General features: G+C 47.0%; 1 protein-coding gene across 1 annotated transcript in view; it reads left to right on the top strand.

Moving 5' to 3' along the window:
- LOC144762748 (uncharacterized) overlaps positions 1–20,827 on the top strand; it is a 712,524-nt gene that overhangs the window by 37,929 nt on the left and 653,768 nt on the right. The window contains exons 2-4 of the mRNA XM_078648000.1: positions 9,435–10,145; positions 10,260–11,450; positions 11,982–12,647. Coding sequence (XP_078504126.1) covers positions 9,435–10,145; positions 10,260–11,450; positions 11,982–12,647 — 2,568 coding nt within the window. The remainder of the gene's footprint in view (positions 1–9,434; positions 10,146–10,259; positions 11,451–11,981; positions 12,648–20,827) is intronic.

The raw sequence follows: 20,827 nt of genomic DNA, 5'->3' as shown, positions 1-20,827 counted from the left end.
AATATTGTTATCATTTTTAGGTCTCGCCTGTCGATGCGCATGCGCATCGAGCTTGCAAGCCTATTGCGGCTTAAACAACCTTTAACTAAGAAGCAAGGAATCGTGGCGATTCCTTGCAGTGCCCGTGACTTTTAAGCTCAATGCGCATGTGCATTGAGCTTAAAAGCGCGTGCACATCAGTTCCCTCAGCCGCAATCGCCGTCTGTTCCCTCAGCCGCATTCCTCCCGACACCTTTTGAAGTGAAGCTTAGCTTCACTTCAAAGGCCCCGGCTTCTTCACACCCACATGCCGCTCTCCCCGCTCCGCCCCCTCCCCTGCCCGCCGTGTGCATTTCTCCTCCACCCCCTCCCCACAGCAATGCCCTCCGTCTTGTTTGTTAATTTCCTCCAACTGCCCATCTCCTTTCAATACGTTTCCATTTAATCGCCTACCTCTCGATGTCCCTCATCCTCATCTCAACTCATCTATCACTCCAGCTATCTCCTCTTACACGTTATACGAATATCTCTCTCTTCACCTCCGTCCCACGATCTCTCATCTCTCTTCCTTTCACCCTCTAATCACGATCGTCTATTCTGTTGCTCTCCCCTCGCTAGCCCTCTCCCCCACCTATTAATCTTTTCTGTTTTCTACGCATTTTCACCCTCTTACGTCTTCCTTTTCTCCCTCGTGCTTCCTTCATCTTTCCTTCTCTAACCATTTTCCTCGTCCGCCTCCCGCCATCTCTATACACCTCTCCCCTTCTGTGACCGTCACTCTCCTTCCCTGCATCTCCGTCGCTCTAAGCACCCCTATATCTCAGCCCTCTTACCCCCGTCGCACCTATTTAATCTCTAACTTCTGTCATGTCTCCCCAGTACCCATCTACTCCTGTTGGGTCACCTCGTGCTCTTCTCCTCTGTCCCACATGTCCTTTCATTTTCCCTCTCGCAATCCCATTTTACAGCTGCTCTTCTGATGTGTTCTCTCCATTGCTGCATGTTTCCTCTTTCTACTTTTTCCTATTGTCTGTTTCCCTACCCTCGCTCTCCCCAGCCCCCGCCTCCATTTGTCTCCGCTCACTCTCTATCCATTTCTCTGCACGTTTCCATCTCCCGGTTAAATAATATTTTATTGGCAAGACAAATCAGCTAGACATTCACGGAAGAGAACAGGACGAGCTGCCAGCCCTCCAGCCCTCGACCCTGTTCAATATGCCCTGTTCAGTGACGAGGCAAGGCACATGCTGAGGTGCCATTTCTGACAGGGTGGAAATAAGCCGTTCTGCAGGCCTGTGCGCGTTTCCCTCAGGGGAAAGAGTCCGAGTTTTTGTGCCGCGCTATGTTGCCGTTTGTGGGAGATGTTCGCTTGCTGTGGAGCACGATGCCATGGTGTAAATCTACATGATGTCACCCCGTCCTTCCGAATCCCCCCCCCTCACCAGTTTCTCACAACTCAGGGATAGTTCCGCCTCCCGCCATCTCTATACACCTCTCCCCTTCTGTGACCGTCACTCTCCTTCCCTGCATCTCCGTCGCTCTAAGCACCCCTATATCTCAGCCCTCTTACCCCCGTCGCACCTATTTAATCTCTAACTTCTGTCATGTCTCCCCAGTACCCATCTACTCCTGTTGGGTCACCTCGTGCTCTTCTCCTCTGTCCCACATGTCCTTTCATTTTCCCTCTCGCAATCCCATTTTACAGCTGCTCTTCTGATGTGTTCTCTCCATTGCTGCATGTTTCCTGTTTCTACTTTTTCCTATTGTCTGTTTCCCTACCCTCGCTCTCCCCAGCCCCCGCCTCCATTTGTCTCCGCTCACTCTCTATCCATTTCTCTGCACGTTTCCATCTCCCGGTTAAATAATATTTTATTGGCAAGACAAATCAGCTAGACATTCACGGAAGAGAACAGGACGAGCTGCCAGCCCTCCAGCCCTCGACCCTGTTCAATATGCCCTGTTCAGTGACGAGGGAAGGCACATGCTGAGGTGCCATTTCTGACAGGGTGGAAATAAGCCGTTCTGCAGGCCTGTGCGCGTTTCCCTCAGGGGAAAGAGTCCGAGTTTTTGTGCCGCGCTATGTTGCCGTTTGTGGGAGACGTTCGCTTGCTGTGGAGCACGATGCCATGGTGTAAATCTACATGATGTCACCCCGTCCTTCCGAATCCCCCCCCCTCACCAGTTTCTCACAACTCAGGGATAGTCGTAGAAATTGAGTTCAAGGGGTACCCCAGCCTGTCCCAGCCTCCCCCTGCAGGAGCCTGCGCTACGCCCCAGGCTCCATACGATTTTTTTGCTACTCGCAATCACTCACCCTCACCCTCACTCACCCTCACTCACCCTCACTCACCCTCACCCACACTCACCCTCACCCTCACTCACCCTCAACGCCTCACCCTCACTCACTCTCAACCCCTCACCCTCACTCACCCTCAACACCTCACCCTCACCCTCACTCACCCTCAACCGTTCACCCTCAACCCCTCACTCACCCTCACTCTCACTCACCCTCACTTACCCTCAACCCCTCTGCCTCACCCTCACTCACCCTCACTTACCCTCAACCCCTCAGCCTCACCCTCACTCACCCTCACCCTCACTCACCCTCAACCCCTCACCCTCACTCACCCTCACCCTCACTCACCCTCAACCCCTCACACTCACTCACCCTCACCCTCAACTCCTCACCCTCACTCACCCTCAACACCTCACCCTCACTCACCCTCACCCTCACTCACCCTCACTCACCCTCACTCACACTCACTCACCCTCACTCACCCCCACCCTCACTCACACTCACTCACCCTCACTCACCCTCACCCTCACTCACCCTCACCCACACTCACCCTCACTCACCCTCAACACCTCACCCTCACTCACCCTCAACCCCTCACCCTCACCCTCAATCAGCCTCAACCCCTTACCCTCAATCACCCTCACCCTCACTCAGCCTCAACCCCTCACCCTCACTCACCCTCAACCCCTCATCCTCACTCACCCTCAACCCCTCACCCTCACTCACCCTCAACCCCTCACCCTCACTCACCCTCACTCAGCCTCACCCTCACTCACCCTCACTCACCCTCACTCACCCTCACTCACCCTCACTCACCCTCACCCACACTCACCCTCACCCTCACTCACCCTCACGCCTCACCCTCACTCACTCTCAACCCCTCACCCTCACTCACCCTCAACACCTCACCCTCACCCTCACTCACCCTCAACCGTTCACCCTCAACCCCTCACTCACCCTCACTCTCACTCACCCTCACTTACCCTCAACCCCTCAGCCTCACCTTCACTCACCCTCACTTACCCTCAACCCCTCAGCCTCACCCTCACTCACCCTCACCCTCACCCTCACTCACCCTCAACCCCTCACCCTCACTCATCCTCACCCTCACTCACCCACAACCCCTCACACTCACTCACCCTCACTCACCCTCAACTCCTCACCCTCACTCACCCTCAACACCTCAGCCTCACCCTCACTCACCCTCAACGCCTCACCCTCAACACCTCACCCTCACTCACCCTCACCCTCACTCACCCTCAACCCCTCACCCTCAACACCTCACCCTCATCCCCTCACTCACCCTCACAACACATATTATGTTACAATAGGTGTCACATTTGCGGAAGATAAAACTATCTAGAGATGTAGCATAACGACCAGAGCTGCCATATAAGTCACGTAAATACTAAACATGTTGCATTCCAAATGCTATAGGTGTCACATTTGCAAAAGTTATAACTATTGGCATCGCAAAAAAAAAAATGTATGTCATTTACAAGACCAATAACTACAACTTTTCTAATGCGATACTTATTGCATTCCAACACCACTCATCCACGCAACGCCACTCACACACGCAACGCCACTCACACACGCAACGCCACTCACACACGCAACGCCTCTCACACACGCTACGCCACTCACATACGCAACACCACTCACACACGCAACGCCACTCACACACGCAACGCCACTCACACACGCCACTCATCCATGCAACGCCACTCATCCAGGCAACGCTACTCATCCACGCAACGCCACTCTTCCATTTGCAAAAAGAAAAATGTCTAACTATTCTATTGCGAGACCTATTGCATTTCCAATGCTTGTTCAAGTGTGCAGTTGTCTTAATGACCACACAGAAATGCACTTTTTCATACTAAAATGGTGCAACCAAAAAGGAACTGGCAAAAGGAATTCCTGGGCAAGTCTTAGAGATGTGCACTTAGCTTTATGGCCTAAGCCCTGTATTTCCCTGAAAAAAATAACTCGTGTTATTTATATAAAATAAATGTGAGCTGCTTTCGGTCAAATCATTTTTTTATATGAATAAATGCAACAGCTATCTAATTCTATTCTACTTAGAATAGTAAAATAATAATATGTTGTACTGCTCAATTATAAAGCAAGCGCCATCATATGCCAAAGTGTCCGCAGCGTTTACATTTTTTGTGTTAACACTATTGTTGTTAAATACTGACCGGTGACCAGCGAGTTAGCAAAAGATCTCTGTAGTAATAACTCAACCCCCTGAGCTATGTTACTAAGATTCAAGCGTTCGGAGCACAAGTTAGACACAGCGTTTGCAGCAGACACAGCAGCCTACTGAGCTTTCTAACAGGAATGAAACCCTCGGCCTACTGGTTTTATGCGGGTCTGGGCAACAGGTGCATTAACTTCCCCAGGTGGCCTGTCAGCATGGACATCTGCTGGTTTAAAGCCGCCTTCTATGCACGCCTGATTGCGAGACGACTGGCTGGTGTTACCAAGGAACAAACAGCAAGAACACTTTTCCTGGGCCATCCATTTCCGACTTATCAAAACTTCCCATTACAACTCTCCTCCATTTGGAAGCCCAGAAGCTATAATAATATATCGCAGTATTCTGTATTACTCATTTCTGCACAAACTTCAGTGTTTCGAAAAACAATACAGGAATAAATATAACAAGGAACGCAAATGTCGAGTTTGGGCTTCAAAGAACATAAAAGGGAGAGATGGAGATAGTACCTGGGGGAAGCATACACCATACTATGTCTGGGTTCGGACAAATTTAATTTGCCAGCAATTTGCTAAGGTTATCAATGTGACAGCACTCTTCATAAGAGCAGGCTACACGTGCTCTGGATTATTTTACCATTAATATCATGGCCGTTTTCAAAACTATAATTACAGAGTTGTGGATTTTTTTACCACATTTGCAATGCCACCTCTAATCATGCTCCCACAAGCACACCCGTCAAAGTTTTTGGGCAGACAGTCGTTCCGTATAAACAGTACAATATTTATATAAACACAAAAAACAAAATTTCTCGAAGTAAAGATTACAACCACAGTTGTCCAATAACGTAAAAAAATCTACATGGAGGAAACTGCACAACCAAAAAAGCTTCCTGTACAACACTATGGGGAGATCACGATTGCCAACAATGTATTTTCGGTTTTCAGTGTCCAAACTTCGCAGCTCTAAATGGCAGGTATCAGTCAGTGCATGACGAATTTACCAAGCAGGGACAAAGTCAACACACTTCTCTGGGACAGATTAGATTTCCTAATGCGTACTGGCCATGGAGTACAGCGTCAGGGGAAAAGCAAAAAGGCCTCGGATACAAACTCGAGTAATGTAAAAAGATCTGGGTGGCAATCTGCACGCAGAACGAAGAGTGGTGCTGGAAATGAAACGGCCATGACTTCAAGAGTGAACTCAAACCTTTCATGTACGCCAGCAAGAATCGTCAGTGCGTTAAAAACAGCCTCCGACATCTGCAGGTCACGAGCTCGAATCCATCACACGCAACACAGCCTCGCACCCTCTGAAGTGCGCAAAAGTAAAACCTGCGTTTGTAAAAACTCAAAGAAAACAAGTCGCATGGTTGATATGGGCGTCTGGTGGTCAGGTTCATGAAGTACATGGACTTCGTGTTTTACTTCAGTTCGTGTTTTCTTCTTCTTAGGGAAGGAGATGTGTTACGTTGACAGTTTTCTCTAACAGTTTTCATATCGCGCATTGTCCCCTGTGTACCCCCGTCCCTGCCGCGCGACTTACCTAATTTGCCAATGTTGCGTCAGATGGCTTGTCCGATGACAGTTGTGCCAGTTTGAGAGTGGCGGTGAGAGTTGGTCTGTCCATGTTGAGGGCTGGTGACCGGAGCGCTGCTTAATTTACCAATGTGTCATTACACTACAAATAAAGCACTCTTGAATTCATTCGCCTGGAGCTTTACTTAACAGCCGGCCTCGTAATGGCTGTTTCCGGTCGGGTTTGTGTCGGCTCATGTCAGTCAGCCTCGGCGCGAGCCGGAGAATCGCGCGCTTATTCCCCACTTCTTGCTGAGTCAGGCCGGGCGGGCCGGCTCGCATTCACTTCGGCCTTCTTGCCTCGCCTACTCCCGCTGTGAGCCGGGGGAGTGACGGTTCCGCTAACAAGGACTCGTGAAGGCCACTGCAATAATATTAAAGCCGCAATGTCTCGGCCCGGGGGCCTCTCCAACCTCAGTCTAACTCTCCAAAGGGAGGCTCTGTATTAGCACTCTAGAACGAGCTGAGGATCGCACAGTGCGGTGACGCAGTCGCCGTAAGCGTGCACGGAGGCTGAGGATCCGCCTACGGAAGTCATGCAGAGCTCCGAGTCTGCCTGCTGCCGAGACTGACCCGAAGAGCACGGTGAGTTTGGGGGGTCGGTAAGTGTATGTGGTGGGGGGTGTGTGAGTGTTGGGGGTGTGTGAGTGTAAGTGCGTGTGCGCGTGTGTGTGTGTATGCAGTGTGTGTATGTGGGCATGCGTGAGTGAGTGTTTGCGCAAGGGAATGTGGACAGGAGAGGGGCACGGCGCCGTGCGCGCTCACAAGGTCAAAACTGAGCAGCTCTGCGCTCGTGCACCCTCTCCTGTCCACATTCCCGAAAACTGGCGACATAAGGTCTTTCGCTGACGCGAGACCTAAAAAAGTACAGTGGGGCAGCAGGAGTGCAAACTTTGCTCTCTTAGAAAAGAGGTACAGCTCAGCAGCAGGGTGAGCTGAGCGTCCCTTCCTCATAGAACCATGGCGTGGGGCAGCAGAAGTGCACGTTTCGCTCTCTTAGAAAAGAGGTACAGCTCAGCAGCAGGGTGAGCTTCCCTTCCTCATAGAACATGTACTGTGAGGCAGGAGAAGTGCAAGTTTTGCTCTCTTAGAAAAGAGGTACAGCTCAGCAGCAGGGTGAGCTTCCCTTCCTCATAGAACCATGGCGCAGGGGCAGCAGAAGTGCAAGCTTCGCTCTCTTAGAAAAGAAGTACAGCTCAGCAGCAGGGTGAGCTGAGCTTCCCTTCCTCATAGAACCATGGCGTGGGGCAGCAGAAGTGCAAGTTTCGCTCTCTTAGAAAAGAGGTACAGCTCAGCAGCAGGGTGAGCTTCCCTTCCTCATAGAACATGTACTGTGGGGCAGCAGAAGTGCAAGTTTTGCTCTCTTAGAAAAGAGGTACACCTCAGCAGCAGGGTGAGCTTCCCTTCCTCATAGAACATGTACTGTGGGGCAGCAGAAGTGCAAGTTTTGCTCTCTTAGAAAAGAGGTACAATTCGGGCAGCAGCAGTGCAAACACTTGCTTCGGAATCAGGAAGTTGGCGATTGACTCACCTGTGAAGCTGCGTGTGAGGCTGCTGCTGCTGGCCGGGCGAGGCTCCCGAGGCTCCCGGCTCCCGATTCGCGGCCCCTCCCGGCGGACCGTGGGCTTGCTGCTGGCTGTGTGTGGCTCTCGGCCCCCGAGTCACGGCCCGGTGGTCCCCCCTGGCGGGCTCAGCTTGCTGATTGCGGAGCGGCGTGGGAGCGGTGGGAGAGACGCTGGTTGCCGGCCCCCGGCCTCAGGTTGCAGTGAGGCTGGGCGAGGCTGCTCGCTGTGCGAGGCTCCAGGCTCCCGGCCCCGGATTCGCGCCCCCCTCCACCTGTTCGGTTCGGGGCTCTTCTGCGCATGTGTGGGGGATTGGTGCCTCCAGGACGCTGAACAAACGCCGAGCAGCTACGATCAGGGGGATTTGTTCAGCCAGCCCCCGAGTGCCCACAGAACAATTCAGTCATTTCAGCCGTTGTGGATACATCATTCCCGGCTAAAGCGAGCACGGAGAGTACGGAGAGAAACGCCAGTGAACGCCAGTGAAAACGCGCAACCGCTGCTGGAAAGACGCGGCAGCTAAGGAGTTGTGACAACTGGCCAGCTAGCACAACGCTGCACATGACCCCCCTAAGCACTTTCGAGACTTGGTGAAGGCAGCAGAAGGTGTTCTCCTCTCGAGGGGATTTTCCGGCATACAGAAGGCACTTCCTTATGGTGGTGCGGAGGTCATCCTGCGGCCCCGCATCTTTGCACCCCTCCAGGTATTTCATTTACATTTCTCGAGAGTCGGAGACTGCGCGTAAGGGCGCTCTCCTCTCGAATCAACTTTGTTAGTACTCTGTAAACATTGAATGACTTGGTTTGGAACTTCTTGAAGCTGCCACTGACTTAATAGTGACTTAATAGTGATCCATCAGTTTTTCACAGCATCTTTCCATCTTCCCATCTTACTTTGCCTCTGCTGAGCTCATGAATAAACAAAGGTGATGATTGTAGCAGGGCAGACTAACTATTATTGATACTTGCGTCCCGGCTGGGACTGGTTTATTGTCCACTAAGTCTTGGCTCTTTGGCTCCGGTGCAAACACTCCTCTAAAACCTAAAAACAATTCAGCACTCTGAGCACAGAGCACAGCCCTGCTCACTCCTGCCCACCCCGGTGCGCGCACGTACCAGGGTTTCGCGAGGCCGAAAGGAGAGGGGGGAGAGTTTTCCATAAAACACCCTATATCTCACCATGAGATCAGGGAGACTTACAACAGTCCCCTCACCTAGAGCAAGCATAAGGAAACCACTTCGCATGAAAATGAGCGAGGAACTCACCCACTCATCCGACGAGGACTTACCAGAGGACACTTCAGAGGCGCCAGACTCCACAGCCAGCGCCTCTACCACCAAAACGCCACTGAAGACCGTAGGCACTAGAAACGCCAAGATCACAGACTTTTTAATCTTAGCCACACCATCTGCGTCGTCAGCGACACATGAACCGAATCCAAGATCGTTCTCAGCACTAAAAAATGTCCCAGTCCCAGTCGGCGACTTCACCGACCAAAGCCCGACAGCTCCAGAATAGCATACAGAGCAACAATCCTCAAGAGACTAGACACCATCCCTGGGAAAATCTCCCAAAATATTCAAACAACAGGACAAACCAACTTACGGTGAAGGCCCAAATAAACACAAAGGCGGAAGATAGCAAGACCAACTCTGACATTGCGCCAAGTGTTGAGCGTACCGAGGGTATAATGGAAACACCCAAGGCACCAATTGCACCAGATATACGGCGCTCTTTAAGCCTAGGCTCATACTTTGGCCCGGTGGTTTTTGATGACGGGCCGTCACTCGATTAGCTCTGAAAACGGACTACAAGGACCTTCCGGACAAGGTCGTAACAGAAAAAGACAACAAGGACAAGTCTATAGATGAAAAGAAGCCAACTAACAGTAAAACTCAGCTAAAGGGTGGCTCGCCAGACACAGAGGCTTATAAAAAGCATACCATCACGCCAAAAATCACAGTAAGTCCAGACTCGCAGGAGGTATTCATCTCCTCCGGCGCCTGTCCTATAACATCCAGCCAAATGATCAATAGAAAAACATCAAATCGCCCGTCTGGGCTTTTTCCCCTGCACTTCAACATTTCCCCATCAAGCAATATAGCTTCGCCAAAGTCCCTTGAGCAAAGGAACACAATGGCTAATCAAACACCTATCCCAGACACGGGTTTGGGTGGAGACCGACGAGATCTGCTAGACTCACGAGTCCCACGAGCTCTAGGTTCAGCAAGACACAAACTAAGGGACAAAGATCGGCGCAGTCCCCAAGAACAGAGACACCCAGCAGAAGATAGTTTACCAGCTTATGCACCACGGTGGCCGCCGTTCTTAAACATCATGGAAACTATCTCTTCAGCACTATCCCAACACTCTGAAAAGCTGGAGTTACAGATAGATATTCTGCAAACCTTAGCCTCACACGTGGTGGGCATAGACAAAAAGATCCTCGAGTTAAATTCTTTCATTGAACGGGTACAGAAAGACCCGCATACAACATACCACGAATGTCAGTGCTTTGAAACAATGAACCAGCTCAAAGTGTTACCGGCCATCTTAACAGACATTCTGACAGAGGTACAAAATAAACCAAATGCTGCCCATAATTCCTCTGAAATCCCAGGCATAGGCACTCATCCCGAAAGCTCGTTAAGCTCAACCGACAGTGCCGTATCATATACTGAGGACATAAGGGTTGACCAAACGGCCGATAGTCCAATACAGCATCCCTCGCCCACCCGGACAGAAATCACAGATGCCACTACATACCCCCGAAAACGTATTCTGGAGCCAGCCAACACAGGAAAAGAAGTGACCCAAATTAACGGGAATCAATCCATCAGAGGCATGGACGAGCCGGAAAACTTGGGGAGGCAAGATCCGGGGATAATTTTCAACGGGCCACAAACTCAGTTCATCCCACTGACAAAGCGTGAACGCAAGAGACAGAGGAAATCTAGACACAATAAACACCAGGGAAAAAAAGATCCTATAAGAATTATCAACCCAAACACAATCACAGTAACAACATCGCAAGGGCCGAATCGCAAAGAGATGCCAAAGGCGGACACGGTAGAACAAGTGGATTGTGGGCTTATATCCCCAACGATGTTTCCGCCCTTGGATGTAAAACCAACAGTCAACATAAAGAGCCAAAATGCCCCAATTTTAACACAAGCCCAAATGAGCAGGCAACCGACGGTCGGCCCTCTGGGGCAGAAGCTGCACGTACAACAGAAAAATATCTCGCATTACTTTCCGAAAATGGTGACGGCACCAAAAGAAACTTTCCCTGCAATGGAGCAGAGACCCACCTCACACGCTCTGACGGATTTTAGATCTCAGCAGGCGGTCTTTGTAATCGAGCCAGCAATTCAGGCGAATGTCCAAAACCAGTGCAGCCCGGCTAGATCATCAAATGCAAATAATCACATCTGGTTCACAAATCAGGAAGAGAAGCCAGAAGCCCCCTACCCAGCGGGATCCATAACGCAGGAAATAACACCGCACTACAACTCTAGGGGGAAGCATGACATTCTCAGCCGGAGTGCCATCATCAAACTCTCTAACCTGTTTGAGTCGTTAAAACATGTGAATTCAGCCCATATAGAAAGCATTGAATTCAAAATAATTCCCAATACAAACGGGAAAGAAATGACAGTGGCAACCTGGAAGGACCCCGAAACAGCCAAAGAAGTTTGGCGACACAGAGAAGAGTTCGCCATTTGGGGCATTGAAATCAGACCTGTGCCGCCAGAAAGATACCCAGGCCCACTATCCATGTTGGCAGGAAAAACACCTAAATTAGAAGTCGGTATTCTCCGGGGAGCCATTGGCGGCATGGACACCGTTGAGGGAGGATGGGCCAATCTACGTATCATCCATCAAGGCCAGTCAGGGGGTTTCAAAGAATGCCGGAAAATATTACCCCCAATGCAAAACACATTGGATGCAAGGATGGTGGAAGCATGAAAACCGTCTCTGAAAGCCTGCTCGTGGACTATCAACAGTCTGGGGGGTAAAACTAACTATGCAGAATTAATGTCATTCCTAAAACAATTCGACATTATCCTACTACAAGAAACCTGGTCAATGTCTTCCCAGCAGATAGACGATTTTAAGGAAATCCAACTACACGCCAAAAAAAAAGGGCCTTCGGGAAGGGCAGCCGGAGGTCTATCGATCTATCTGAACACAGGTATCCCTTGGACCCATGTTACCATCGACACAGGACAACAATGGATCCAGTGTATCAAAATTGAGTTGATGCAAGACACCGGCAATGGATCGCAGAGAGCGCATGACCCAATGTCAATGATAATCTGTAATATATACTTACATCCAGATCCCAAGGAAAAAGTGGAGAAAATTCTGACCTTAAAAGCCCTCCTCAAATCAATGAAATCCATCTACCCGCAGGCGGGGCTAGTTGTGTCGGGTGACCTGAATATGTTCTTGCTTCAAAAGGACCATGCACATATAATGTATCAAAATAAACGGAATGGCCAACCTATCCCGAGGATTATAACAAACCTGCAAAAAAAGGATAAGATCGGTCAACAGTGTGCTCTAATGTTTGCTGAGGTTGGAATGATCGCCTTGAATGGCCGTTTTCCACAAGATCAACCAGCATCCGCAACTAGGATAGCCAATCTGGCCAAATCAGTGCTCGACTATACCGTTGTGGATCTAGAGACTTTACAAACCATTACCGCCTACGAAATAATCCACAAATTGGATAGTGATCACAGTTTGCAAGCTTTCGAATTTAGTATCCAACACACAAAGGCCCCAACTTGCAAAACCCTGACAGAATCTCCAAGTCTCTATAACCTCAAGAGACTAGCATGGAATGGAAATAACATCAAAGAAATAATGACGTATCTGAAAAGCATCCATACAGATGCGAAGGGTGAAGACTCATCCGCCTACCAGGAAAATTGGGAAAGATTGACTATAAGATTAACTGAGAGATTTGGCCATCGAACCCATAGTCACAAAAGGAAAATATGTAAAGCTCCCCAACCGTTTCTGGGTTCCATAGCGAGCAAAAAAAGGATCCTAAATCAAGAAATTAAAAAGTTACAAGCAACAGCCAAGATGAATGGAGAAGACACGGCCAGACAAATCTATAAGCTAAGGCAAAAATATAAAAAAGACGTTTTGGTCGGAAAAATCCAAACACCAAACAGACATCTGGCAATCATTAGTAGCTTCTAGTAAATCAAATAACAACAGGAACTTTTGGGCAGAAATAAACAAAGTTGCAAACGGAGCGGCCCAGACCTTCAATGCAAACATCTTTGAGAAAGAGTGGATTCAGCATTTAGAGAATTCACAAGGCAACAACACCCCAGCATGGACGTCACATCAGCAGTCCTCTCATCCAAATAAAAAGCAAGAAGATGACCCACAATTCAATGAAAACTGGATAACGCCATCCCAAGTAGCTATGGTACTTAAAAACTTGAGGTCCAAAGGTGCACCAGTACCAAACGGCTTACGGAATGGACTTTTTAAACAAGATCAAAATTTTTGGGCAGAATATCTTACCCCACTATACAACAATGTATTCCAGACCGGGAGTATTCCCCAGTCATGGAGAGGTAGCATTTTGCATCCTATCTTCAAGGCAGGTATAAGGACTGATCCAGCAAATTATCGCCTTATTGCGCTTATAGACGTTGAGGCCAAAATTTATGCTTCGAACCTTCTGAGGGCCTTGGAAGACTGGGTTAGCGCAAACAAGATACTGCCGATCACGCAGACGGGCTTTAGGCCGGGAACAAATACATCATGCAACCTGCTGGCGCTAAACCTCTTGGTGGATAAAGCACGGGAAAAGTCAACCAAGCTGTATACGTGTTTTGTAGACCTCAAAGCGGCGTTCGACACAGTCCCGAGGGAGGCACTATAGCAAAAGATGGCCAACTGGGGAATACCATCAAAGCTGTTGCGGGCCATCATAAACCTATAAAATTCCACTTGGGTGAGAATTAAACTAGGCAATGGCGACAAAACAACAGAAAAAATCCCCACCCATGTAGGCCTCAAGCAGGGCTGTGTACTGCCACCAACTCTTTTCAACATCTTTACCGCGGACTTGGACAAGTGCTTCGCGGAGACGCAAAGTGATCCACCGAAATTGGCCAACTACAAAATTAGGAGCATACAGTATGCAGATGACATCGTACTTTGTAGTCAGACCCCGTTGGGCCTACAACGTTCCATCTCGAAGCTCCATGAGTATATCGTTGCACAAGGCTTACAAATTAACTACAAAAAAACGAAGATCGTCTGTTTCGCCTCACGGGCAGGGAGGAAATCCCCCAACTGGCACATCGCAGGCAACACAATAGAGCAGACCACCTCCTATAAATATCTGGGAGTAGTAGTCGACGACAGGTGGAGTCTGAAAGAGCATCAATCATATAGAAAGGCGCAGGCAAACAAACTACGGTTCGCTCTAAACTTATTAAAAACAAAATTGAAATGCCCATCCAATTCACACCTGTTGAAGGTAATCGCGGCGAAGTTCTTACCATTTCTTACATACGGGTCGGAATTGTATAAAGGAAAAGACGAAAAATTTCCTGAACACACAACAATCAGAGTTGTTTAAATAAATTTTTCGGATCCCGAGATTCGTATCCCAAGCGCAGATACGCTTGGAAGTTGGTCTACCAAATCAGCACCAAGTCAGACAAGCAGCTGCACTAAAAACAGGCTGGAAATTAAGGGCAGCACAAGAGGAATCGCTCATGGGCCTCTGTTGGACTGAGATGAAAAACCAGACAAAGGCGAAAAATGCCTGGAAAACAGTAGTGGAGGATGCACTGTCAAACCTCAAAAGGGAAAAGGCATGGAATACCAACCAAACGTTTGCGGCCTTCAAAAAAGCAGCCAATGGGGCTGCAAAGCAAAGATCTTGGATAATAGATAAAGCCGCATTAGCGATGAAAAAACATGGTTGGACGGTGCTGGCCACGTATGAGAAAATTGAGCCTCAACCTTATTTAGTTAACCATATAACTCCAGCTACCCAAAAAACATTACTAAGTTTACGGCTAGGATTCTTCATTTTAAAAGACCAGACACTCGCATGGAAACAAACATGGCCGACTTCTGCCTGTAGATTATGTGGCCAAACGGAAGAATCACTGATGCATATATTGTGCATTTGTCCGTCTTTGAGGACTTTGAGACGTAATTATCTACTCCACATATTCCGTCTCTTTCAAATTAGATCATGCTGTCAGGCCGTCATGCTAGCACTGAACAGCCACCAGCTGCAGACAGCTTGCAGGGCTGCCAAATTTTGTCAAAAGGCATCACAGTTAATCGTGAGCACTGAGAAAAAGGAGAGAAAAGGCACAAAACCGAAGTGTGAAGTGCTATGAACTGAGACATTGTAATTTTATTCAGAATAATACTACTCACATAGTTGTTACAGAAATTTTTATTTTAACCACCCTGCCAGTTTATACATTTTATCTTTAAATCATTTGTTTTTTATGCAACAAAATTGTAAAGGTTTTAATTAACTACAAACAATAAACTTACTTACCTACTTGCCTTCCTCATAGAACCATGGCGTATGGCAGCAGAAGTGCAAGTTTCACTCTCTTAGAAAAGAGGTACAGCTCAGCAGCAGGGTGAGCTTCCCTTCCTCATAGAACCATGGCGTGAGCCAGCAGAAGTGCAAGTTTTGCTCTCTTAGAAAAGAGGTACAGCTCAGCAGCAGGGGGAGCTTCCCTTCCTCATAGAACATGTACTGTGAGGCAGCAGAAGTGCAAGTTTTGTGTTCTTAGAAAAGAGGTACAATTCGGGCTGCAGCAGTGCGAACTAGCCTTCCTCATAGAACCATGGCGTGGGGCAGCAGAGGTGCAAGTTTAGCTCTCTTCGAAAAGAGGTACAGCTCAGCAGCAGGGTGAGCTTTCCTTCCTCATAGAACCATGCCGTGGGGCAGCAGAAGTGCAAGTTTGGCTCTCTTAGAAAAGAGGTACAGCTCAGCAGCAGGGTGAGCTTCCCTTCCTCATAGAACATGTACTGTTAGGCAGCAGAAGTGCAAGTTTTGCGCTCTTAGAAAATAGGTACAATTCGGGCAGCAGCAGTGCGAACTAGCCTTCCTCATAGAACCATGGCGTGGGGCAGCAGAGGTGCAAGTTTAGCTCTCTTCGAAAAGAGGTAAAGCTCAGCAGCAGGGTGAGCTTTCCTTCCTCATAGAACCATGGTGTGGGGCAGCAGAAGTGCGCAGAGTCGGTTTTGGGACAGTTTAGATGACGCAACACACTGAGTGTCAATGGGTCTATAAAGAGGTCTGATTTAAGCCTGAACGGGTGTGATCTACTTATACGGAGGAAAAGGAATCATACCTGTGTGTATTGTAAACACAACATGGTGTCACCGGGGTGTGAAAAGTACCCATCAGTGTTCGTTCTGTGCCGCCCTTGACATCATTTGGGTTTTTCCCTCCACCAGGGAGCGTATGTTGGCAATCAAAGTGGAAGTGCTCAATGAGCAATGCCAATCTTTTAAGTTAGATGGATATGGTATATAATGACTAAAGTTGGCACCGTATGATAGGGTAACTAGTGTGCAGTGCGTGAGTGATAGGAAAAGTGCATATATAAAATTGGAGAGTGGGGAGAAAAATATTTTATTGAATGACTCCCAGACTTCCAAAGTTTAAAAACAGTGCAAAGATGGAAAAAAGCAGTTTTACCAAATAGCTGCTTATCTAGAAGTTGGTCAACATGTTTCAGCTAAATGTGGAATCTTCCACAGCTTTCAATCAGGACCGTTCGCTACTTCAAAAAGTGTATTTAAAATTTAAAACTAATAACCATATCACCTGGATCAGATCATGGAAAGTCCTTCCCAGTTAGCTCTGAGGGAAGCCGGGATTACCGACGGACAGCGCGGTGCTCCTACTACCTGAGCTGCAGCCAGGTGAGGTGATGCCCGTCCTCCTACCTTAATAGCTTCTATGAGGAGGACTTTTTCCTCCCTGGTGGAGGGAAAAACCCAAATGATGACAAGGGCGGCACAGAACGAACACTGATGGGTACTTTTCACACCCCGGTGACACCATGTTGTGTTTACAAAACACACAGGTATGATTTATTTTCCTCCATATAAGTAGATCACACCCGTTCAGGCTTAAATCAGACCTCTTTATAGGTCCATATACACTCATTGTGTTGCTACATGATTGAGAATTGGGGTCTATGTTATGGTCTCAAAACATGCCCTGAGACCCTCTTTCTAATTGTTGTTTCTTACAGTTTAGATGAAGTCATTCAGCCCTGCCTCATAAATATGGAAGCAAAAGCTGTTATTAATTACCTAAAGTTCAACAAAAAAACAGATCAGTGACACATCCATTAAAGATCCTAATGGTATTATTTTCACCTTTGCAAAAGATATTGCTGCTATGTTCTGTAACTATTACAACAATTCCCAAGAATTCTTATGCCACTGATAGGAAGGTTGACACCCAGGCTGGCGTGGATTACTTAAATATTACCTAGTCTATAGTATCTGAAGGTAATAAACTTGCATAAAAAAACAACAGAAAGAATGACATTTATAAAAGCCATCAAATCATTAAACTACATTAATGCCCCAGATTCCGAAGGCTTGCCAGCTCTTTTCTAGAAATTATGTTCACAGGAAATTATAGATCCTCATATGGACCTCTTCACACTTTGCACAAAGTTCTGTAAGGTCCAGGTCCCTGAAGCAGAAGTAGCTATAGTGGTTATTCCGAGAGGGAACCCTTACTCATGAAACATTATAGGCCAGTGTCACTGATCACTAGAAATGCTAAAGTATATGCCAGAATTCTTGCAGACAGACTTAAGAAGGTAATCCGAGACCTTGTACACCCCTCGCCGACTGTCTTTAGGAAAGGTTGCCTATCGAGTGAAAGTGTCTGCCTCTTGACTCATGTAATTGAAAAAGCCAGACTCCTGGCATTGCCTATTGCAGTTAGAGTTCTAGGCACTATTTTGTTTTGGCAAAGTCTCCTTGACATTCCTGCATGTCACACTTCACAGATTTAGGTGTGATAACTGTTTCACCTCTATGGTAATGGCTCTATGACAGTCTCTCAGCAAATGCTAAGCTGAATGGTAATTTTCTAAATTCTTCAATCAGTGTGCGGCTTAGAGGATATGAGGAGAAACCCCATTCATCACTTTACACATAGCAAATATGGAAATGGATTAAACAAGTTAATGGGCTCGTTAAACCTAGAAATTATTTCGGACTCAGACCTCACAACAGATCCCTTGCCGGGCTCCTTAGAAATGAGGTGGAGTCTATGATAGACTATATACTAATGACTGCTCCTTTAGCGGAGAGAGTAGAAAGGAGTTGTAATTCTTTTACAATTTTTAGTGAGCATGCTATGGTCTCAATGGAGTTGAAGGTACCCATATCCGGGGGTCAACCTCACAGAAATATTGGAACGCCAAATGTTTGTAGGAAAAACGGGATCCAGCTCAAATAGGCCAACATTGACGTAACTACGCAGGTCCCTGAACTCATATCAAACGCACAAGAAGATATCCAACTATGCCTAGATTCAGAATTAGAGGCAGGGACAGTCGTGCCTGCCTTTTGTAATGTCCTAATAAAAATAAAACTGGCCCTAACAAAACAAAAACCATAAAGAGTGGAGATGGCAAGGGATGGTTTAACTCACCATGCACAAAAAACTAGAAAGGCCCTGATGTTAGCCTTAAAAGTTAACCCCAGTAACCCCGCTCAAATAAGAATGCTCTGGGCTTCATATAATTCTGCAAGGAAAGCAAGAGATAAAGAACTCAGAGAGGCCCTATGGGCTGACCTGGAAAAGGCAGTCTGTTCTAGTAACAGCTGCAATTTTGGAAGTTAGTCAACGCACCATATTTTAAAACCCCAAACATTCCCACAACGGATGTCAATGTCGATGAGGAGTCATGGGTAACTCATTATGAGAACATCTTTGCCTCAAATCGCGACACTAATAATCATAAAGTAACAACATTGGAAACGCATCATACACCTATATTCTTTTCACTTAATGAAGTACAGGTGGCGCTGAGATCATGTAGCTCGGGCATGGCCCCAGGTCCAGATGGGGTCCCAATCAACTTCTTTTAAACTAACCCCGACCTGTGGATCCCACACCTAACCAATGCCCTAAATAGCAAAGCCCAAACAGCCCCCCTCCACTCGTGGTCTTCGGGGGTCATAGTGCCCATCTATAAAAAAGGGGATAGAGCTGCCCCAAAAAACTATAGACCAATATCCCTGCTGGACACAACATCAAAGCTTATGGTCTGTCTCCTCCTCTCTAGGTTAGAGAGTCGGGCTAAAGATAATAAGATCTTGATCCAGGCCCAGTATGGCTTTCATCAGGGAAGGGGTACTGTAGACCAATGTCTGAATTTAGCATTGACTATTGAAAAATATACAAATATGAAAGATGGCAAACTATATATGACATTCAAGGACCTCAGCGCGGCGTTCGACTGCGTGGTCCATGATAAAATATGGGTCATAATGGAGTCGATGGGGGTTGACCCAGCTATTTTAAATTATATAAGGCAATCTTATGTAAATACTACAGCGTCAGTGCGCTATACTAAAACTGGTGACTGTACACGCCATTTCAAAATCTCCAAACGAGTAAGACTGGGCTGTGTATTGACCCCTTTTCGTTTCTCCTTATACAAAAATGGAGTTCAGTAGGCACTTATAGTGGCCACTAGGGACATTCCCATCTTCAAAAACCAAATGTTACCAATACTGTCTTATGCAGATGATGCTGTTTTAATTGCAAGAACAGGGGTTGGGCTACAAAAGCTTATAACAGCGTATGTCTCTTTTATGGACTCATTAAGCCTAAAAGTAAATCAAGTAAAGTCTTTTATAATCATAGCTGGTAGCGCTAAAAGAGACAAAGTCCCATATTTTAGTGCAGACACAGGGAAAATTGAGGTTCAAGACTCTTTTCTCTACCTGGGTATTCTTTTCAACAAAGACTTGTCATGGGCAAAATTGATGGAAGGAAGGAGGCTGGTGATGGAGAGGGGTATCATGGCCATAAAAACCTTTGCAAAGAAATAAGGTGCCAAGCCCTTATTGGCATTACAAAACATATATCAGGCCAGAGTAAAAGTGGCAGTGACCTACGGTGCTGGGGTATGGGGCATGGTTACATCTACACCACTACAAATTATAGAAAATAACTGTTTTAAATCAGTAGTGGGTCTCCCCCCTTCTTTTGCAAATGGTATTTTACATACGGAATTGGCCCTCCCCTATATATCACAATATATACATCTAGCCCCGCTCCTCCAATGGCACTCTATATGGAGGAGATATACAGTACCGTTGACCCAAATGGTAATAAGGAACTGTATAGCGATGGATAACTGAAAAAGGTCAAAGTGGCTAAGTTACGTGGAGTCAGTCTTAAACGAGATAGGGCTCCACAAACCTTTTAAAGACTCCCTGGCACGCAAGAAGGTGTCTAAGCAGAAAGTCATCGGCATGTTTATGTTAAAGGCTAAACACAAGCACAGGGAATATTATCAGGAGAAATCCACAGCACAGGTTAATCACCGTAACCCACCGCCTATGGTGGGAGAATTTTCCTATTTCGCTAACATAAACAGTGCACCCATAGATTCATAAGATTCCGCACTAATTTAATTCCCTTAATGCTTGGTTATCCAGAAAAAACATATAACCATTCCAACTTAATCATGTGCCCGTGTGATAATTTATCATCACAATCCGAATTGCATATAGTCCTATTCTGTGGGCTCTATGAGAGCGAAAGGAAGGCATACCTGAAGCCAATTCTAAAGAAAATGGGACACAAGCAGTGTTGGGTAGCATTATTCTATCGAAAAACACTACCTGATCCCTTGGTTTGCTACTTTGTTGCAACATTCTCATGGGCCTGTATGAAGAAGGAAGGGTTGCCATTTAGCCCATTAAGCTGATTGTAAATGTTAATGAATTAATATTCAAGAAATTAATTGCCTCTTTTATTATGTTTTTTAATGCATTCTCATCTTATTCTAGGATCATGAAGAACATTTTTGGAACCTTAATGATAATATTCTTGTCACAACATTTTTATTCATGTATTTATTATGTGTGCTTTTATGGTCATTTCTAATATGATAG

This window comes from Lissotriton helveticus, chromosome 6 (genome assembly GCF_964261635.1).
Source record: "Lissotriton helveticus chromosome 6, aLisHel1.1, whole genome shotgun sequence".
Classification (NCBI taxonomy): Eukaryota; Metazoa; Chordata; class Amphibia; order Caudata; family Salamandridae; genus Lissotriton; species Lissotriton helveticus.
This window is presented reverse-complemented; position numbering and strand designations above follow the sequence as displayed.